The sequence below is a fragment of the Hemibagrus wyckioides genome, linkage group LG01, assembly GCF_019097595.1.
Source record: "Hemibagrus wyckioides isolate EC202008001 linkage group LG01, SWU_Hwy_1.0, whole genome shotgun sequence".
Classification (NCBI taxonomy): Eukaryota; Metazoa; Chordata; class Actinopteri; order Siluriformes; family Bagridae; genus Hemibagrus; species Hemibagrus wyckioides.
Genome location: NC_080710.1, coordinates 22,225,601 through 22,241,125, shown reverse-complemented (window position 1 = coordinate 22,241,125; position 15,525 = coordinate 22,225,601). Strand labels below are relative to the sequence as shown.

Here is a 15,525-nt window from a genome sequence, read left to right as displayed (position 1 = left end):
GCCACAGATTATGCAGGCATGCATCCTGATTAAATCATTCACTATCATAACATGACTTTATACTGTATCTGGTTTAATGAATATTTTATGATGAAAACATCCACTGCATTGTCATAAGCTGTGTTATACATTGTACATGAAATGTTCATATTCTGCTCCTCATTCCTCACTCAAAATAAATATCTTTATATGTTTGACAAATATTTGACAGGACTGAAATGTAGGTAGATATGACTTCTAAACTAATATTCACTTTAATAATTCACCTTTTCATTTTGTGGATGCACTTTTTAAATCAGAAGCATGTGTACTGAAAGAGAAAAAAAACAGCTTGCTTAATGGAAGTATTTCTGCTTCAGGATTCCTCAAACTACGTCCACTTATCCTGAGGATACAGAGAAAGAAGAATTGTGGGAGACGGAAGAATACACAGAGTACACTGAACAGACAGGGACACTGGATGAGAATGAGTTTGAAAAAGGTGACATCTCAGGATATGGAGAGTTAAATGGTAAAGTACACCAGTATATTTTAAAAATTAGAAAAATAGATGCAACAATTTGACTTCTGTATATGAATTATTATGTTACATTATAATACAAGATACATCTAGTAAGCTAGTACTTTCTTGATTAAATGGAAGAACATCAAATGTCACTGCAGCCCTGACTGGGATAAAGTCAAAGAAAAAACAACATTGTACTTTGAGTACCATTTCATATCATACTTTTCATCATCACATTTTTCCCATGAATGTAGTTGACAGAAAAAATCGTTAGCATTTTCTTTTGCAAACACTTAAAATTATTTCTAAATTTGCATTTGAAACCCAGATAAATTATAAAAGAAGTAAACACCTTACTTGATCAATAAGTAAATGAAACCTGTGTGTTAGCAAGAAAATCGATTTTTTTACCTCTTATAGTACAAGATTGGACTCTTTTACTAACTTAAACTATTTCAGTCTCTCTTGAATGGCTGTGACTTGGCTTCCTCCAAGTCATCATACCTGAAGCTGGGGATTGATAATGTTTTATGCCAGTATTGTGGACTGACTATGCTAAAGTTTCCTATTTGTGAAAGTCTCTCTCTCTCACCACAGATGTGTGCCACCTGAAAGACGATTCAGGACCCTGCGGAAAATATGTACTTAAATGGTTCTATGATCAAGAGCAGAATCAGTGCTCTCGTTTCTGGTATGGAGGATGTGGCGGGAACCTTAATAGATTTGACACTAAGGAAGCTTGTGAAGCCCAGTGTGCTGGGCTTCATACTGTACAGTCAAAAATGTTTTTTTAATATAACATAGCACTGTCATTTTTGCTTCAGATTTCACAGTAAGAATCAATGAGCATCCTGTTATTTTTGCTCCTTTTCAATAACAGCATCTTTAATTCTGCAGCAAACAAATTGTTTCTTAATGATGTATTAATTCCATGTATACCTAATTCATTATTGACTGATTAATTCTTTAAATGCCTTTCAATAAATACTTCATTTTTGACTTTCAAATTGTTTTATATGTAATACTGTATATTTTATATGATTCCAAGTGCTCTGATTATTATTATACAAAAACAATTGTGAAGAAGAATGTGAGTGGCATCTTTTAAAATTAAGCACCATTCTTCATAAGTAAGATGTACCTGCATATGCATTTACTTTTATAGAAGTATACATTTATAGGACATATAGAAGTGCATTACACGATCAATAAACACGTCTTTATACTGGGTCAGTAATTCACAGACAAAGACTTTGAAAACAAACCAACCTATATATATATATATATATATATATATATATAACTAAAAAAAAGTGCTAATTTAGGTTCAAGAAGAGAGAGTAGTCTGTAGTCATGATCTGAAAACAGCCAGTGATTCCACACAGAAGCAGACTTACCAGAAGCAAGTTTCAATGGTTCACACTTGAGATAACAAAAGATTATTACAGATTTTTGAGCATGTGAAACAAGAGCTACTACATGCCTGAATCTCTTGATAAGCACCATTAGAATGAACATTACAGTTTCCTTGTAAAATGCAGTGTGCCATTGCAAATTGCTTCAATGAGCTCCAGGTAGACTGATGCCTAATGTCACCATTAATACAATCTTAGTAGACTGCCAGAAAAATGCCACACTTACTCACTTATTATGTTGTTGTAAATTTCTCTGATTGAATTAAAAGGAAGAAGGCAATTAGTAAATGAAAGCAGGAAATTTCGGTAGTCCTTCCATTTCTTTGGAAATATAATGAGATAAAAAAAACAAAAAACTAATGGCAGACAAAACAGTGTGAGGTAACATTTAAAGAAGCCACAGGTAAGGATCAAAAACAGGGAATAATAAACACTAAATAACAGTGTAGTTATGCAGCAAATACACTGCAACATAGTCAATAAGAAAGAGGTATCAGTAGAATAAACAAAGTAACAAGCAGGAGGTGGGTATAACTAAATACCAGAGAAACATAATTGAAAAACATGCAACCTTTTCATGTGAACAGCACGTTGCACTGGCTCATTGAACTAGCTTTATAGCCCACCATACCTTATACTACCTGATAAGAGTCAGCTTAAATGTTAAATATAAATAGTTGCATTATACATCATATAAGTTTTTGTTTCTCAAAATGTGTTCATCTCCAGTGTTTCTACAATACTGAACACATAAAGATTTATTAAGAGCTTCTTTTTTTTTTTTTTTTTACTGTAAATAACATTTCATTTCAATACATTTTCAATAGCCTCTAACAAATTCAATACCTCATGAATCATATATAAGCATCCCACAGTTCAATCCAATGGGCTGAACTAATTCTTAAAGACTCTTCTTGTATATATGCTAATGTTGTTCTTCCAAGGGCAGGTTCTTCACTGCCAAGAAAGCACAGAGATTTTATGGATTTTTCCAGGGATTTCCTGTACTACAGACAGAAACCTCACTTTCCTTTATTCTGAAATAAGCTAATGAAATAAAAACAGAAAAATGAACAAGTCAAAACCCCTGCCTTACTAAAGGTGAGGCTCTGAACAGGATTAAAATGGTTGCTGAAAGCAAATGAGTGAATGAATATTGATTCAACTAAACTTCTTAGATGTAATTCAACTAAATTCAAATTCAACTAAACTTCTCAGAGAGTAAGAAGTGTGCCTATTGTGTATTATTATGTCATCAGAAGTTCTATTATGTTAAAAATATCAACTGTTGTCATGCCACTCTGTGTTTGAATGCTAATTTCCAAATTATATTCAAATCTAATGCTTGTTTGTGGAAGTATGATCATTTGTTTGTACTGAAATTAGAAAACTTAAAACTGTCAATACCTTCACATTTAGTTTTTTCATTTTTTGCCCCATTCTGGATATGTTTATATAATGAACATGTATGAAGGCAAACACACGTGACCATGTTCCATGACTTTCTCACATATACACAAATATAAACCGTACCATTGTCAGTTTGCACCGACTCATCAGCTCAGGAGGTCGTGTCTTTTTAAACTCACAGTTTTTGGTTTATTTTTTGTTTTAGATTCCAAATTTAAAATTTAAAATCTAAAAAACTTATTCTCAATCTATTAGGCTACTATGTCAGGTTGCACTCTGTGCATTTATTAAGAACAACTGCAACAAGGCACAATTCAGAACATTTACTTTGTTCACATAGTCCAACAATTCCCCCTAAAAAATAAAATGTGATCAGTTTTAGTTGTTTAGGCAAGAAATTAGCAATGAATATGTCTATGATCTATTAGCAAAGTGAAATATTTCGAATTTTATCACCTGTTTATGATTTTGTTTCAGTTTCAGATGTTTAATACAAATAAAGCCGTAGATATAATTGACACTATTAAAGAAACATCTATCCTATATCTTTATTGCATAATACTGATGACCAAAATCAATTGCTCATGGAAGTGCACTAATACAAGGTATATAGCTAATATGACAGTTTGGCTCTCTGTGTCTAATTCCACTGCAAGATATTCACTTTTACAATTTGCATATACATATGACAAGGAAACGCATAATTAACTTGAAATGGTTATCATGTTAAATAACAGACATGGTGATAACATCTATTGCACATTACCATTTTGTGTAGACTTCCACATAGGTGGCATTAATGAGTGTTCTCACTTCCAGACTTTTACAATGCCATCTCTAGAGGAGGTTACAATGAAGCCTTGGGTTGTCTGGAAGGTGGCAATGTCAGTAATAATGTCATGGTGGCCCACAGGCAAGGACTCTGGACCTCGGCGAGGGGCATCCTCTGTGGCACCAGCCTTTTGCTTACTGTGAATCTCCTAATGATAAAGAAGGGGGAATGTTTTATTTATAAAAGCATAACAATACATGATAGAGACAATGAAGAAACGATCAAAGAATCAAACCTGTACTACTTCAGTCCCCTCAATAATCTTCCGGTTGTAGAATACAGAAGGACAGTGTAAGGAGTCATTGGCACCACCAGCAACAATATATGACCTTTCTGGGTATGCAAGGTCCCAAAATCTGAAAAGAACATTTTTTAATACGGGATAATAATCACCATCTGATATTGACAGGAAAACACTGGTTTCTAGGCATAATGCTGCATTTCATCTTGTACCTCACTATAAAAGTATGTTTGACTAAAGTATATTGACTAGACACACCTTATTCTCATGTCTGATCCAGCAGTGAGTAAGAGAGGATTGCCATCAGCAGGGCTGCAGTATATTCCATGTACACTATGAGGGGATGGCTAGAACACAAAGCACAGTTTTACATAAGAAGGCTATCTTTATTCTGCTCTTTTATTACACCAGATTGCCAGTTTACGAGATGCACTGCACCGTCTGACAAGTCAGTAATCAGATAAATTTCGTAATGTGACCGGTGAGAGGGTTAATTGAGGCAGACAAGCCTGTTTAGCAACAGATACAATTAATCACAGGCTGGAATAATCAAAACCTCCACCAAACGGATGTCATCTTGGCCTATTCATGCACAACAGTTTCTAGGGTTTAATTTAAAGTGGTGTGAAAATAAAAAAGAAATTAGCGGTAACTGGGAACACTAATGCCTTCAGATCATGGGATGGTAAGAATTGTACAAGCAAAACAGGCAAACCACAACTCTGCAAAGCACATGCAAATTTGGTATGCAGAATGTCAATCTCAAAACCACTTAATAGAATAATCACTAATCCAAGTATTATGTTGGGTGCTTTGTAGTGAAATAACAAAAAAAACATGTGTCTACGGTAAATACTGCATCATCAACACCAGGGGAAAAAGCCTGATTAGGCGAATCCTGTCCAAGAGCTATCCTTTCATGTGAACAGTACATGCTGGTGGCAATATGATGTTAGAAATGTTTTTCTGCCACACTCATGTGGATTGTTTGGCAATACAAGATGTCACAAGGCATGTGCTTTTTACTAAATAGTTCTATGAAATTGAAAATTTTGCTTTTGTAGCCTGCATAATTTCTAGATTTACATAATCCGGCATCTGTGCAGATTTCTTTACAACACAATAATGGATGTGCATAGTATAACTGTCTTCTAACTATCAACAAGCTGAATAATGCCATTCTGAAGGCAGTGTACCTAATAATCTGGCAGATGACTAACATTTTGTAGGTATAAAAGAAAAGTTGCTACATACCTGCATCTCTGAGAGAGGTGGAGCAGAGCTAGCCCACAGAGTGAACTTCCTGTCTCCTGTCTCCATGTCCCACATTGATACCTCATTGTTTCCTTGGACAGCTAAACATCACAGCAGCAAAATTATTATTTACATAGGCTATAGACAAACAAAGGATATGAGTAAGATGGGAGTAAGAAAACAGAGTAAGTAAATGTATGGGGTGTTTATTGTACAGGAAGGAAATATTTCACAGAAAAATAAACATTTTAAGACCAGAACTATGCTTACTGCACAAAAAAAACAAATGAATTCTTTGTGGAAAATGGCCTTATCAAGTCATTTCAAAGTCTGTTAATTTAATTTCTAGGTCACTGCTAGAAGAAGCCCACACATTCTTTCAAGCAGTACCAGTCTGTTAACAGTGGCAAGGTTAAACGTTTTTTTTTTGTTTTTAATTTCCTGTTACCCTGAACACATTTTTATTCCAATCTCCAGACTGAATTGTTTCTGTTCACTCTCCATAGAGTGTACCTTCCACAACATTTCTCATTTCTGCTTTCCAATTGCTTTATATCTTGTTAATCTTTCTGTTCTTTTTCCCTGGTAGTGAACCGGACCCACAAATCTAGTTTGTCTGGTTAAACCCTTTGTGTTTTCTTTTGCATCTGGCAAAGTAACTGGCAAATCATGAGTATTTGCTAAATTGCCAAGGTGCATGTTTTCACAGTCATTTTTTCTGATTTTTCTTATCACTGCCTGGTGTTTTAGGATCACAGATAACCCTGCTGCATGAATAAAACTATTTTATTTTAATTACATATCTAAAGCACCTCACCTGTTATTACTGAGGATTGATAAAGGGGATGCATGAGCAGACGTCTGATTCGAGCTCGGGCTGGATGAGAGTGGTTGGAGATTGGCAGCTGAAATCGCATATCCCAACATGCCATTGTTCCATTGCTTGTACCTTTAAACAAACAGATTTGCATGGGCTTTAGTAAAATTTCACAAATGGAACTCTATTACAGAAATGTAAAAAAAAATATATTATATATATATATATATATATATATATATATATATATATATATATATATATATATATATATATATATATATATATATATATATATATATGCATTTAACAGTGCTTACCCACACACAGCCAGCACTGGTGCATATCCACAGCGAAGGAGGTGATGAGGCCAAGGCGCAGATCATGGCGGAGGGTCCAAGCATTGGTATTGCTGCGCAGGTCCCAGCCCACTAGAGAGCCATTCACTGTAGCGTAGGCTAGCACGGACTGAGCCCCAGAATTAAAATGATGCATATCTACTACACAGCCATCTTCCTTCAAGTCCAGGAACCTGCATACACCATTGGACATGGTAGAGAAGGTGGGGTAAATCAGTTTTGTCAAAGATTCTCTAGGGTCTGCAACTGTTATTATACATCTGGAAAGTAACTGCTTAAGCCTTTATAACCCCTCTCATATCTGTGTAGCATTTTTATGGCAATTGGTATTCTTGCCATTACCACATTAGTCTTATCTGAGCTTTGTAACTTGTTTAACATGTTTAATTTTTTTTAACTAATTCAAATATTAAATTTTGTAGTTGATATTACTTACCTGGTCTGACATGGCTGCACCTTGGGGGATTTGGGTGGCTTGTTGGCCTCAACTGCAAGGAGCTGAATGGAGCCATTATCTGAAGCAACAGCAAGGTAATGTGACCCTTGACAAAAGGTCAAGGTTTTCACATGACCACCAATACGGGAATACGTGAGCACTGACCTAAAAGACAAGTTCACCATTTTCAATCAGATTTTCCTGAATAGCAATTAACAAGCCAAAACATTCATTATAGTATTTAACAGTCAAAGCTGTTTCAAGGATTTCAGGTCAGAATTGGTAGGAAACCTATACACGTATATCATACACCAGCTCAGATATGTCACATTACTGCAACCTTAGGCAGGAAAGAAGTCAGACTTCACTCTGACTGGGGACTTACTATACTTCACTTAGGATGGAGGTTAAGATGCTGAACAGGTATATATTCTTTTTAGTGGCAATCTAGTGAATAATATTAAGCCAGTTTTGACCTATGCTACGCATATAAATAACAGGAATCAGTGACTTTCTCCATATTTTTGTATTTCACTGTTACACTGGGTGAGAGTGAGTGATCAGTCTGATTTGACTTTTGTGTGGGTTTTATCTAGTGTGCTAACTATCTGTTCAAGCAAAATGTTTTTTTGCAAGCTGATGAACAAAATACATAGAAGACACAAATAAAAAAAAAAAACAATTGGCCGTTACCAGGCATTTTTATTCTCTAGACAATATTTAAGCTGCAAGCTAGAGTCTTTATTTTAGCTATGTGTCTAACAGCCACAAAGATGAACATAGCCATGTGGAAAGCCTCCAAAATCACAGAAGAGCAACAATTTTCTCTTCAAACAGAGTTTAATTTTATTAACAAACTAGTTGGAGCATGGTGACTAGTTCATTCTGTAGGAATAATAAAGTAATATAAGTTAGACTAAAGCAGATTGTGGACCATCTCACAGCAGCTAGAGACAAGACAAGCTTTTAGTGTGCATTGTGCAGTTTGAGAAAGAGGCTTGAATTCTATATGAACGTGTGCACTTGCAGCTGTGTCAGTAATGCATGGACGAAAAATGCAACCCATTTTCCACAATAAGCTTGTAATAGCGAGATCTTTGTATTTAAGAGAGTGAAAATCTTATACAGTTTTGAAGTCCAAGATGCTATATAATGGTAATCTACCGTGTGGTTGTTGTCTTGCCCTCCATTTTCTGACTGTCCCAAATCTTCACAGTTCCATCATTGGAGCATGTGGCAAAGATAGAGTGCTCATCAGACACTCGAATACGGTTCACAGCTGACTTATGTTCATGGAGATGAGCTACTAACAGGCCTTTAGGATGCCAACCTGCAGAAATAAATCATTTCCTTTTATTGTAATGATAAAAGAAAAACTGATTAAAAACATCTAACGTAATAAATCTAGGAAAAAAGAAAGAATTTTTCAATGAGTTAGTCAGAACTCAGAACACTGGTGGGATTTCTAAGGAAGCATCTGTTGTCTATTTAATGTTTCCTCCATTCTTTCTCTGCTGTTTAATGTGGTTGACTTGCATGACAAGCTTCATCTAAAGAATCCCAGATGTTGCAATAAAAAAAAGAGAAAGAGATTAGATTCAGGTGTAAACCTGGCAATGGAGGTCTGCTCTCCCATTCCGCACTCTCCATCATTTGTTTGGCCATGCGCTCTGCATTGCATTGCTCCCTCTTCTGCTGCACTAGCTGCTGAAGCTCGGCTTTGCATGTAGTCACGCGCCGTTGATAGGTAGATGCTCCACTCATGGACTGCACGACCTGAACTGCAGGGGTCGCTGTGGCTTTCCTGGACTGAGTTCCTCCGCCTTCAGGCATCTAGTGTAGGAAGAAAGAAGACTTTAGTAGTCTTGCTAAGTTAAGCAATGAAATGGTCAAATGTATAGGGCACATGGCTAAAGGTTATAAGGAGGTCAAGAGGAGCATATGTCTATGGAGAATGGGAAGAATGCTAGAACAGGGATTAATAAAAGCAAAGAAACAGTGACAAAAAGATGCAGAGTGGAAAGGAGGGAGGCAGGGAGAGATAGTGTGTAGTCGGCTCAGCAGTCGACCTGAGCTGAGGATGGAACATGAGGGAGGTTAAGAGTCTGGGAGGAACTCTCTGATCGCAGACGCCCTCCCGCCAGAGTCCCGTTGGGTTCCCCACCACCGCTTGCAAGTAGAACAGTAGGTACCGTCGACAGAGCAGGTGCAGAGCTGGGAGGATCCAGAGAACCGAACATGCTCTTCCACTCTTCATTTAGATTCAAGTCTTGCTTTGTGTGCTTACGAGCTGATTAAAAAAAGTGAAGGGAAAAAAAAAAAAAAACAGTTTTACCCAACCTTGAATTTGTATTCTTCACTCTCCACATATTTTGTATATTTAAAGTTGTTGTTAACACAGTAGGATAATATACACATTCTGACCATCTGCAAATTAGTCAATCATGTGGCAGCTGTTGAAACACACAAACTCAGGTCATCAGTTAATGTGAATGTTCACATCAAACAACAGAATAGGGGGGGAAATGGGGTTGTGTATGCCAGATCGGCTGGCTTGAGTATTTCAAAACATTTCGAAAAACAAGTGAATGGCGGTTACACAAACAAAAATGCTTTGTTGTTGAGAGAGGTCAGAGAAGAATGGCCAGATTGCTTCAGGATGACAGCAGGTGGTCAGTAAGTATATATAATAATAATAATAATAATAATAATAATAATAATAATAATACAGAAATTACACACTTAAGATGTGTAACAAATTTAGAATGTTTAAATATTGCAATGAAACTACAACACTATTATTTTAAAATCAAAATCAATTCATTCTGGATAGAAATTCACTGTCAAAATACCCATACACTATTTATATGCATTAAAAAAACATACACTATGCCTTGAAGGTAAAAGCAGTTAGTTAACTGTAAATGACAAAAAATCTAATTCAAAATACAGGGCCTCAATAGATCAGAACAGAGACTTGTAGAGTGTATCAAATGTCATACAATGTGGATGATGCCATACTAAGACTCAGCATTTACAGCAGTTTGACTATTTAATTGGCTCACTTGCATGCAGTTAAGCCCTCTGATAAGCCACTTTCATGTTATAGCAAAATACAAGCTGTAACAAGAAAATATTATAATATGATTTTAGCCAGCATATTGCTGTCCAGAATTGGAACAGAATGTACTTCATATCAGTATGCGCATGGCCATGATAAACTAAAGACGGCCAGGTTTAGACAGTTATCCAACATGGCAGCAAAAAGTCTGGATTTTTAATTCCACTTTAAAAGAAAACCATTGCTGCTAAAAGCTAAATAATATACCCGACACAGTAGAGATGAAGTCTGAAAAGAATAGAAAAAAAACATTACATGTTAACCTGCATTTTGAAATCTGTACTGATAACATGTTAGAGCAGCTGTACTACAGCATGATTAGTAAAGCTTAACATGCTATGTACCTCTCTTGTCCTCAGACTCCTGCTTTGGTCTGATCAGGTCCACCTGGCGCCCAGTGATACCTAGCAAGCCCAGGTCAATAACTCCACTCTGTGCCCCATCACTCATGTGAGTCTGGTCCACAATGTTGGCTTTGGCCTTGCTAGACTTCAGCATGAAGTCTTTTAGAGCCAAGAGTTTGTCCTCCTCAGCCTCAGTCATCCCCTGAGAAAAATATTAAAGAATGAAACATGGAATTACACTGTCTAAACATGAATAATCATGTGAATAAGAATGCTTATTATAGAGAGGTTCTAGACAATAGATTATGATGCTGGGTAAAAGCATCACCTCTCCCAAAGCAGAGCCTCAACAAAGGACAGGTCAATACACTACAGTAATAATACACTTATGACTAATTTCTGGCTGGTGCTCAAAAATCTCCACACTAGTAGTTGATTTAAAAAAAAAACCACAGCATGTTGAGTATAGGAGCATTCTCGTTTAATCTATGTCATGAACAGTGAACAATGTCACACCCCCTCAAAACACTCCTCAGCTTTCATTCTTCTCCAGTGTTAAGTAAAAAAACACACTGTCCAAAGTACACACTTGTGATAGGCATTTATGAGTTTTGTGTTTACACCAGGCTCCCACTAGTGGAGAAAACTTCTCCCTCTGCCTCTCACTGACAATGACAAATCCGAAGTTAATGCCCCAATGAGGTCACTAAAATTCCTCATTAAGGATCTGCTGCTAACAAAGCCTTGGAACATCTTTGGGGCTTTACTTTCAAAAGTTAACAGCTGTTTATGACCCTGAAGAATTCGTCCACACATTTCATCCATCACCCTGTGTGAAGCCTTGAACCTGGATATCATCATGCCCTATGTCATAACAATGTACTTAAGCTTACTTTGGCCCGTACTGCATGGAACTCCAGAACTAACTGGACAAGTAATAATGGGGATGAGGATAGTCCAGATACAAGATCACACACTTGCTAACTTCTATCTACTGTCCAGTGCATGGCTAGTTTGATACACTTGAATAAAGTGTTGTATATACCAAAATTATTTTCTAAATGAGAAGCATTGTTAGATAAAACATTTCCAGTTGTTTAAAGACCTGTGAAAGAAGCTTCTTTAGGAGCTGTGCAATAGCAGGATCTTCAGGAATGGGGCACTCGGGGATGGAGCCAGCGCGTTTCTTCTGCCGAAGCAGCAGGTGTCTGAAGAGGCTGCTTATGTCTTTGGAACGGAGTGCGTAGTCAAATATGGAGCGGCTTACAGGTTCTTTGAGTACACTTAGAAGCACTATCTCCTTATCAATCTATCAAAGAAAAGAAACATTTTCAGCGTGAAATGAGAACACAAAGTGTTATTTTTGAAAACAGGAATTTTGATTTGCAATCCCACCTGAATAATAGGCTGGGTAATAAATGGATTAAGGTGTGGCATTAGCTTGCAGTACACATCAGCGATGTTTAGATGTTGGGCAACCACAGTAATGAATCCCACAGCTCCATAACGGATCCATAAATTGGGATGGCACAAGAAAGGTGCTGGCAGGACAACACATGTACATAATGCAACATATTATTACATGTTAAACAGACACATACTGTATCCATCTTCAGTGTACAATTTATTCTAAACATGAGCAGTTTCTCTCACCAATGTCACTGACAAACTCATAGATGTGTGTTTTCTGTAGGAGTCCCAGCTGGCACATGCAAGTCAAAGCATTAAGAGCTTTATAGATGACAAACTCCTCCACATCACTCAGGCCTTGCTGTAGCAGCGGCTTTAGGATGGATGAGCTCTGCCATCCCACATAAGCTGCTACACCTGCAGAAAGTAGAGAAAGGTGTGCATATTTATGTTTGTACACTTTTCCCAAGGCAAGTTCAAGATCATAAAGCAACTGACTAGTTTGGTTTTTAGGAATAACTCACCCACAATACTGTCAAAAAAAGCTCCACGGAGGTGCCAGTCATTCTTGTCATTGAGAAAGGTGATCATGTGGGAAAGAAGTACATCATTGGCCTTCTGTCTACCAAAAAACACACAGAGTCGTGTGATGCCATTTTCCATCAGTGTCTGCTTCACAATGTTCTCCGGATCACTAAGGAGTGTCACCACTTTCTGCTGAACCATCTCATGTAATGCCTGCAGCTCTGTAAGGAGACAACAATACTAATGAATACAATAATTTCTAAATATTCTCATCCCCAACTTAAAAATGAATTACTTTTATAACATTATAAAAACAGTATATTACCGAATTACTATGTGAAATTCTGATGTTATTAAAGTAAATGAATGCTAGAGAGACATGTACCTGAATCATAGTTTTCATTGGGATGAAGAGATTCCTCTGCATCATCTCCATTTACATCCTGTTCACAATTGAGATTGTTCTCCTGCACCAACTCTAAAAAGCGTAGTGCCGTTTCTGCTAGGTGAGCAATGTTCTCTAAAGAAGAAAATCATACCAGTTTGGTTTACATTATGCAGTTGTCTTCTCAGTAATCAGAGAGTATGCATCACTTTCACTTATCTTACCTGCATAAGCAAGTCTGACAATTGTGGCTTCGTCTTGGGCCAAGTGGGCAATGCCGGGCAGAATGTACTCTGGGTAAATGTTGACATCATTACGGGGCACCTCTTTAACCAGAGCCAGCACTTTAGCCAGTGTGCGCACAGCTTCTGCCCTGACCCGAGGCACCGAGTCATTGCAAAAGTGAAGTAAGTAAGGAGTAATTCGATCTAGCAGGATTTCCACACTTAACCTGCTGGCCAGATGAAGCACCAAGTCTAGTGCCGCCAGCTTAGAATCACAAAAACGCAGGGTCTGCAGACAGGAAGTTATTACTGACACTAGAATCACTAAACCATGTTCTTTGCTTGATCCAAGCTCATGAGAAGCCTTCTCTTGAATCTCAGACTTTCCTGCCTGCCCACCTCCACACAGGTTATGGAGGATGTTCTCCAGATCTTTTCGAATCACCAACACTCGCTCATCTGCAGACTGGAAGGTCTCTTTAGCAAACTGGGCCATGTAGGGTTGAAGAAAGTTGTAAAAGATATCAGGAAAGGCTTTGCCTCGTTGTTGTTTTAAGTATTCCTCTGCTGTCAAGCGTTTTTCAGGTTCTCGTTGAATCATCTGGGCCACCTGTGACAAATATATACACATGCACACTGAAGGGATGCCATATTAAAAGTATAGAAATGTACGAAACGAATAGCTCTTCTTGAATGTTGAATATGTGAAAAATAAGTCCAAATACCAGCTCTCGGATACTCTTGTCTTCAATTTTCATCAGAACTTGTTCGGTTTGAAACTGGCCTTTGCGATAAGCCAGCAACTGTGAGAGATCAAAGAGTGGGACCCCTTCCGTGAACAGTTCTGCAATTACACACCCTGAGAAACAGAATGTGATACAGAATATGAAATGATTCACATACCTTTCGATATAGTTATATTATACATATAGATATAAATAAAATAGCTTTTTACCAGCTGAGAAAATGTCCATTGGTTGTTTGAGCTCTCCTCTGGTCCTCTGGCTGTTGTTGCTGAGATCCACCAGTGGTGTAGTCTGGTCACTCTCTGTAGCAAACATACTGCCATCCACAAACCGCTCTGGAGCTATGTAGCAGGTTCTCCTTCGAGATGTATCAAAGAAATAGTTGAAATCTGCCGGGTTGTCCTCAGGCAGATACGTGGGCTTAAAACTAGCAAAGTCTGTAAGCAACACCCAGTTCCAGCTAGTCACCATAATATTTTCAGTTTTAATGTCCCCATGACGCACCCCAGATTTATGAGCCTGGTCCAGAGCATTAAGGATCTGGAATGCAATCCATTTCTTCTCCACATTGTTGAGGAAAGGTCGTGTGCTGATACGATCGTATAGGTTGTCGCGAACATACTGCCGGAAAAGAATGGCGGCTTTCTCTGAAAGTGTGGCCTTCTGAAAGGGTAAACAGTTCTGGCAGGAATGCAGTCGGATCTTCAATTCTTCCAGCTCCTGTTTGTAGCTGGTTAACGGCAGTGAGGGGTCCTGAATGGCAAATACTTTTACCACTACTAGACCCTCTCTGTGTTTTGCCCTGGCCACCTTGAAAAATCTGGTGCTGCCCAGACTTTTGTCATACTCATATTCATGAATGTCTGAGAAATAGCTGTCGACCGACAATATCTGTGAAGGAGCAATTCCTGCCAGCTGATTCCCCATAGTTTTCTTTTTTCAAGATTTCAGTCACAATGAATCCAAATCTAATGGTGAGAGAACATTATCTTAAATAAAATACAAATTAACACACACACACACGAGAGAGAGAGCGAGAGAGAGACAGCTGAATTTAAAAATATTAAAAATGTAAGACTGAAATTGACAGAGATCAATGTGATCAAACTGCTGAGGTGTTACTGAAATAATGCTAGATCTCACATTAAAAATATAAACACACACTATGTACACCTACATAATGACAAGTCTAACCTTACGTCAGTTTCTTTTGACTGAGATTTTTACTGTTGCTGTTTACTTGAAGCTTGCATTATTACCGTTGTACCTACACTGACTGTTGTTTACCTGCTTTTAATTCCCAGTACGCGAATAAATATCCGTGATGACGGAGCTCTTCTGACTGTCAACAGTAAGCGATGCTCTAACAGCTAGTTAGACGGCTCCATTGACATCTAATAACTGGAAATACAAATGCATTTGAGCGCAAAAACTGCCATTAGGACCATCGCTAACATGGAATCGATGCTTGTTTTTGACCAGACATAACGTTTGTCAAACA

General features: G+C 37.6%; 2 protein-coding genes across 6 annotated transcripts in view; one reads left to right on the top strand and one right to left on the bottom strand.

The window, feature by feature from the left end:
* The window catches only part of LOC131355529 (collagen alpha-6(VI) chain-like), an 18,526-nt gene extending 17,096 nt beyond the window's left edge, over positions 1-1,430 (top strand). Inside the window, exons 39-40 of the mRNA XM_058393874.1 lie at positions 360-511; positions 1,103-1,430. Of these exons, the coding sequence (XP_058249857.1) occupies positions 360-511; positions 1,103-1,299 (349 nt within the window). The 3' untranslated portion in view covers positions 1,300-1,430. The remainder of the gene's footprint in view (positions 1-359; positions 512-1,102) is intronic.
* pik3r4 (phosphoinositide-3-kinase, regulatory subunit 4) lies at positions 77-15,525 on the bottom strand. Of its 5 annotated transcripts, XM_058393784.1 has the most exons (22): positions 15,312-15,525; positions 14,234-14,992; positions 14,004-14,137; positions 13,279-13,888; positions 13,055-13,189; positions 12,669-12,890; positions 12,388-12,561; positions 12,130-12,275; positions 11,840-12,043; positions 10,735-10,936; positions 10,598-10,618; positions 9,339-9,559; positions 8,880-9,102; positions 8,434-8,599; positions 7,270-7,434; positions 6,795-7,006; positions 6,475-6,606; positions 5,658-5,758; positions 4,662-4,750; positions 4,398-4,518; positions 4,097-4,310; positions 77-385 (listed from the first exon to the last, which is right to left on the bottom strand). In XM_058393784.1, exons 2-21 carry the CDS (start codon positions 14,949-14,951, stop codon positions 4,140-4,142), a joined length of 4,167 nt encoding a protein of 1,388 aa, XP_058249767.1. In that variant the 5' UTR covers positions 14,952-14,992; positions 15,312-15,525; the 3' UTR covers positions 77-385; positions 4,097-4,139. The 5 variants fall into 5 exon arrangements, with proteins under 5 accessions (XP_058249767.1, XP_058249759.1, XP_058249786.1 ...); XM_058393776.1 differs by lacking the exon at positions 77-385 and having other exon boundaries at positions 3,865-4,310; XM_058393803.1 differs by lacking the exon at positions 77-385 and having other exon boundaries at positions 3,865-4,310; positions 9,462-9,559.

What these genes read in the sequence shown, in the direction of transcription:
- pik3r4 (XM_058393784.1), bottom strand. Translation starts at nt 14,951, where the DNA reads ATGGGGAATCAGCTGGCAGGAATTGCTCCTTCACAGATATTGTCGGTC. An exon ending in TTTTTTTGACAGTATTGTGG is followed by an intron (nt 12,562 to 12,668) that starts GTGAGTTATTCC and finishes TACTTTCTGCAG; the next exon opens with GTGTAGCAGCTTATGTGGGA. An exon ending in GGATCAGACATGAGAATAAG is followed by an intron (nt 4,519 to 4,661) that starts GTGTGTCTAGTC and finishes TGTTCTTTTCAG; the next exon opens with ATTTTGGGACCTTGCATACC.